At 41.9% G+C, this 6,309-nt stretch overlaps 1 protein-coding gene across 1 annotated transcript in view; it reads left to right on the top strand.

Annotated features, from left to right (window-relative positions):
* LOC108628857 (uncharacterized) overlaps positions 1-3,794 on the top strand; it is a gene marked incomplete at its 5' end in the record, with an annotated part of 6,869 nt that extends 3,075 nt beyond the window's left edge. Inside the window, one exon of the mRNA XM_018031060.2 lies at positions 3,506-3,794. Within this exon, the coding sequence (XP_017886549.2) occupies positions 3,506-3,641 (136 nt within the window). The remainder of the gene's footprint in view (positions 1-3,505) is intronic.
* Positions 3,795-6,309: the final 2,515 nt, after the last annotated feature.

The following is a 6,309-nucleotide window of genomic DNA, read 5'->3' as shown; positions in this document are numbered from 1 at the left end:
ATTACTTCCTTGGGCAATCTAGTGTTAACAATGCAATTATTTGTTATAAATGCATGATAACAACCGAAGTGATCGATAGATCGATGCATAATCAACCTACAATTACTAAGAATTGTTCCTTTGGTTGGATTTGGTCGGAGTTGGTTCCGAAGTTCCGCACGTAGAACGAGAACGTGATTCGATCATGAGAAACTTTCTATTTACAAAGACTCTGTAGTGAAATGAATAAATGATTTGTATCTGAATGAAGTAGATAAACCCATTGCAATTGTAAATTTTTCACGCGGTTGAAAACTTCTGGAGATGCCGCACTCAATAGAGAGAGCTTGTAGATCATTCCGAAGATCCAAAGAATCCCTGTGCGCCCGGTTCCCACCGGGAAGGCCATTGTTCACGCGGAGCATAATGCGCTAAAGGATTCCGGTGGAAATTTCGTCGGCGCGACCTCCTTTCGCGTTGGCGAAAATAAAAAGGAGAAGGGAAAAGGAGGCAGGCCGGGTTTTTCGGCCGGTCCAAGGCGGCGCAAATTGGAGTAGATACACAGACCGTGTAGGAAAGCAAATTTGGTTTAGCTTCTCGCCGTTGCATTCCGAGGCGGTTTCCCTGTTTCTGTTAAAGCCTGTGTAGGTGCACAAGTTCCGTGGCCCGGTGCGCTTGTGTCGAACTCGTGGGTGGATAAACTCTCGACGTCAGGGACGTATGAATAAAAAAGAGGGCCCGCGGGCGGCCGTGCAGCGGCATTGTCATCGTCCTCGACGACGTCCTCGTCGTCGTGAAAATTCCACGCGGTTTCTCCCGTTCCCGACGAGAAAATGGTTCGGGCTGCGCGAGACCGAGTACAACGTATCACCCAACCGCGCGCCCCTTTAAGCTTTGCCCGATTCAATTTCCACGATTATAATTGATATTCTTCCAACTTGGCCAGACCGCGAGCGGTCCGTCTGTTTCGGACAGATTCTATGAAATCTGGGTCGCCGTTCTCGCGGATAACGATCCCGAAACTCGTCTCGTTCGACGGCCTCTCGAAGTCTGTTTATTGTCAATACGATTCTTCCGATTCAGTCGAATCGTCTGTCGATATTTTAGAAAATCGTGTTTTTTTTTCTAAGAAATTTTTACTAAAATTAAATTATACCTCCTTTATTACTGTCTAATTTAAATATGGCCTCTAGTGGTAAAAAAAGTTGTCCACGTATGAACCAATCTTAATTAATTACCGTACCTTCAATTTTTATAAACTTTGATATTGCCTAAGGAATTGGAAACGTCTTGCAGGAAATTTATTTCCCTTTCGATCGGTATCAAAGCTTGTACATTGTAACGGAGGAACGGTTACCGGGATCGTACGGGAACGAACATGACAATAGGTCTTGCAAATCTCGCGTGCTCATAAAAAGCAGCGAAGAACGAACGGGACACTTTCATTGCGCTTTTATTTCGACTCTTGTCCCCTCTTATTCCGAATGGGGAAAGCTTCAGAGATACGAGGTATACGTTTCCTTGCTCTCTTTTCGCTTTAATGCTTCGTGTCATGCCACTTCCTCGCAGATTCCAAAAAAGAACTGATCGTCGTTAGGGTTTAGAATCCGTCGATCGACGTGGCAAGCAGTCGCAGGAAATAAATGATTAACACTAGAAAGACTGAAACTTAGTATATACCTATATTGTATTACTTCCTTGGGCAATCTAGTGTTAACAATGCAATTATTTGTTATAAATGCATGATAACAACCGAAGTGATCGATAGATCGATGCATAATCAACCTACAATTACTAAGAATTGTTCCTTTGGTTGGATTTGGTCGGAGTTGGTTCCGAAGTTCCGCACGTAGAACGAGAACGTGATTCGATCATGAGAAACTTTCTATTTACAAAGACTCTGTAGTGAAATGAATAAATGATTTGTATCTGAATGAAGTAGATAAACCCATTGCAATTGTAAATTTTTCACGCGGTTGAAAACTTCTGGAGATGCCGCACTCAATAGAGAGAGCTTGTAGATCATTCCGAAGATCCAAAGAATCCCTGTGCGCCCGGTTCCCACCGGGAAGGCCATTGTTCACGCGGAGCATAATGCGCTAAAGGATTCCGGTGGAAATTTCGTCGGCGCGACCTCCTTTCGCGTTGGCGAAAATAAAAAGGAGAAGGGAAAAGGAGGCAGGCCGGGTTTTTCGGCCGGTCCAAGGCGGCGCAAATTGGAGTAGATACACAGACCGTGTAGGAAAGCAAATTTGGTTTAGCTTCTCGCCGTTGCATTCCGAGGCGGTTTCCCTGTTTCTGTTAAAGCCTGTGTAGGTGCACAAGTTCCGTGGCCCGGTGCGCTTGTGTCGAACTCGTGGGTGGATAAACTCTCGACGTCAGGGACGTATGAATAAAAAAGAGGGCCCGCGGGCGGCCGTGCAGCGGCATTGTCATCGTCCTCGACGACGTCCTCGTCGTCGTGAAAATTCCACGCGGTTTCTCCCGTTCCCGACGAGAAAATGGTTCGGGCTGCGCGAGACCGAGTACAACGTATCACCCAACCGCGCGCCCCTTTAAGCTTTGCCCGATTCAATTTCCACGATTATAATTGATATTCTTCCAACTTGGCCAGACCGCGAGCGGTCCGTCTGTTTCGGACAGATTCTATGAAATCTGGGTCGCCGTTCTCGCGGATAACGATCCCGAAACTCGTCTCGTTCGACGGCCTCTCGAAGTCTGTTTATTGTCAATACGATTCTTCCAATTCAGTCGAATCGTCTGTCGATATTTTAGAAAATCGTGTTTTTTTTTCTAAGAAATTTTTACTAAAATTAAATTATACCTCCTTTATTACTGTCTAATTTAAATATGGCCTCTAGTGGTAAAAAAAGTTGTCCACGTATGAACCAATCTTAATTAATTACCGTACCTTCAATTTTTATAAACTTTGATATTGCCTAAGGAATTGGAAACGTCTTGCAGGAAATTTATTTCCCTTTCGATCGGTATCAAAGCTTGTACATTGTAACGGAGGAACGGTTACCGGGATCGTACGGGAACGAACATGACAATAGGTCTTGCAAATCTCGCGTGCTCATAAAAAGCAGCGAAGAACGAACGGGACACTTTCATTGCGCTTTTATTTCGACTCTTGTCCCCTCTTATTCCGAATGGGGAAAGCTTCAGAGATACGAGGTATACGTTTCCTTGCTCTCTTTTCGCTTTAATGCTTCGTGTCATGCCACTTCCTCGCAGATTCCAAAAAAGAACTGATCGTCGTTAGGGTTTAGAATCCGTCGATCGACGTGGCAAGCAGTCGCAGGAAATAAATGATTAACACTAGAAAGACTGAAACTTAGTATATACCTATATTGCCCNCTATGAGAAATGCACTGAATACGAAACAGAGCCAGGAAATATAAACTATAAATCAAGATTCAATAAAAAAAAATAAATAGCATTAATGGTCAGCGTGAGAGCTCGTTATCGTGAAGAATGAAACGGTGCTTCTTATTATTGTCGACGTATGGGTGGTCGTTTTCAGGCCGACGAGCTCGCGACATGAACCACTGCCAGAGGACATTCTTCAGGCCGAAGTGGTCGGACGTAATGGCAGCTGCTCCAAGTACCGACCGCATTGCCCCGTGGGACTCTTCGACTTGATTGGAGTCCTCGGTTGAGTCCCTGAAAAACCGCCGCGGAGCACCGCCGTTCCACTCCGATTGGGTAAACAATCCGATTTCACGTCCGTACGTTACCTGTACTCTCGCAATCAACCTTCGTTTCGCAATGCTTCAAGAGCAGGAAGTAACGTTGGCCCGGCGAGCATCCTAGCGGACGCGTTCCCTCGACGAGAACTTCGCTCCGTCGGTTTCAATAAATAGAATTTATTCGAAAGAACTCGCGTTTTATTTCCACTCGTATTATAATGTCGCTGATCCTGGCAAATCCGTTCTTCCTTTTCTTCATCGATTTCTCGATAATCGTCTCTCATTTCACATTTTTTATTTCTACCCGTGTTACAACGTTAATGCTACTTTTTATTAAAAAATAAAAAAAAAAAAAGGAAGGAAGGAAGAGAGGAGACAAGATAAGGAATCACGTGGGGCGATAAATCTGAAAGTTCGCCGACCGGTTTTCCAAAGATTTCTCCGTTCGCGCGATAGAAAGAAAAATGTTCGATGAATTCCACGGTCGTCGAAACTTTTGCTGTCCCGCGGAACTTTCCCCAGCGAATTTCCGGGAAACAAATTTTGCCTCCCCCCCCTACAATCTCCATCCCTTAACCATTAAAAACGGTCGTCAACGTCGGAATCAGTTTTGCTCGTTGGCCGATTTCGAGAAAACTTCATAACGTCACTTCACATTCACATCTTCATACGTAATATTCTTATTTACCAAACGAGCGTAACACAAATTCGATCACTTTCCTCGATCTCGATTTATATGATAAATGCGTGAAGTAGTTTAATTATTATTAGCCGGTTAATTAGTGTCAGCATTTCGTTTTAAATGTAATATCGGCGCCATCGTAATTAACAATAATGTTACGGCGTTAGTTTAACGAGGGAATCGACTTTTCCGTCCTCTCCTCTATACGTGTACACGCGCTCGTTAAGCGGCCAGCGATTTTTGCCGCTGGATCAAGTTCGTTAACCGTCGATTACAATATTTATACCGGCGAATTGAATCCTCTCCTGACAGCTAGCATTAATTACTTCCCGCGAATTTCACCGAATAATCTGGCACAGTAATGGCTTTCATTGATTCGGTTCCCACCTACAACTCCCTCCTCCACCCCTGCGCGCCCATCCTCCCCCGCCCCGGGTGACCCCGAGGATCCGAACGTCTAGTTACGAATTTGCATATCGACTAGAGAAATTTGTATGCACGCCTTCCCCGAGAGAGGAGGATTCTTCACAAACGACGGGATTATCAAGGCATCGTGGATTTCTAACTAAGATGTGCGAACGTCGCCCGCAGCCGATATTACGATTTTCCGCGGTCTCAGGTTCCTCGCAAAAATCATCGTCGATGATGCACCAACGTCGTTAACTCGTTATTCATTTATTTATTTATATAGGGCAATAAAATAATGTAGAAATAATTTATAAAAATGTACAGCTAGTAACAACGAAATTGNTTAAACGAGAAATATGTTACAATTTCTGTTGAGACTTTCTATTAAGAATTTTTACTCAATGGCTTCTCTCTATGATTTTTCATGTAATTCAATATAATAATTGAGAGGGCAGAAATTGGGACATTTACTATATTTAATGAATGGATTACGCAGAATGCACTGTAGGTTTGGGTAGGTCACGATTCAGTGCGAGGCAGGAGCGTAGACGTATCAAAAGGAAATCTGTGTTAGCAGTAGGAAGCTCAAAGGTTGATAAAAATAAAAAGGTTTCCCGTGGAAGTTCTCAAGACGCTCCTCAGGTTTACGGATACACATCAAAGGGGAGAGAGTCACCCGGTCTCTAACGACACTTCCCTTGCTAGAAACTTGCCAAGTTTAACGAAAAATTCATTTGCAACTTGCCAGTCCAACCTTTTCCCATCGACGTAACTTATACTTCAAATCTTTGATCTCTCGCTTTACTTAGAATTTTATGTAAAACATTCACAGTGTCGATTTAAATAATGAAGACTCGTCAGTTTTCCTATGGAAAATCAATTGAAAAATTAATCAATACTGATGTCGTTTTCGCCCACACTATATAAATTAATAATAGAGCATTGCACATTTTACATAGAAATAGACAAGATTAACATAAATGCTATGAATCATTGTCTCTATCTATTTTATATGATTCTAATCTGTTTCACTAGGTCGAGTCCATTTTCAAGTATCACTTCCAAACACATAGATCAGAAATAAAGTTCATTAATTTAAAAAGTTTAAAATGCGAATATTTATTTGTTAAACCCATTTCCAACAAGACTGAATAGGCATTTTATTATACCTTCTTAAAAGACTATTCCTAAATATCTCTAAATGTATGACGTGTTAGATCATTTACATTTTTACTTAGTAATCCTTTAAAGACTGTGTCCAATATTCAAATGTATTAATAATAGATTTTTGTAATTAGTATTTAAATGAATATTAAATGTTGAACTTGAACTTTTCACCTTTTCGACAAGTGTAATCCTATATTAAATTACTTTATTATTATAAAGAATGTTCTTCTTTTCCTAAAATTTATATTCCTACAAAATACTATCCTAATCCATTCCTGAGCTTAAGTGACTGAAATAAATCATATTTATTTATCCATTTAATAGATAACTAAATGAATAAAAAACTGCCATCTGCTTATCGCTTGCCAGTACGAATCTATT

The sequence above is a fragment of the Ceratina calcarata genome, unplaced genomic scaffold, assembly GCF_001652005.2.
Source record: "Ceratina calcarata isolate Rehan_Ccalc_2016 unplaced genomic scaffold, ASM165200v1 scaffold545, whole genome shotgun sequence".
Classification (NCBI taxonomy): domain Eukaryota; kingdom Metazoa; phylum Arthropoda; class Insecta; order Hymenoptera; family Apidae; genus Ceratina; species Ceratina calcarata.
This window is presented reverse-complemented; position numbering and strand designations above follow the sequence as displayed.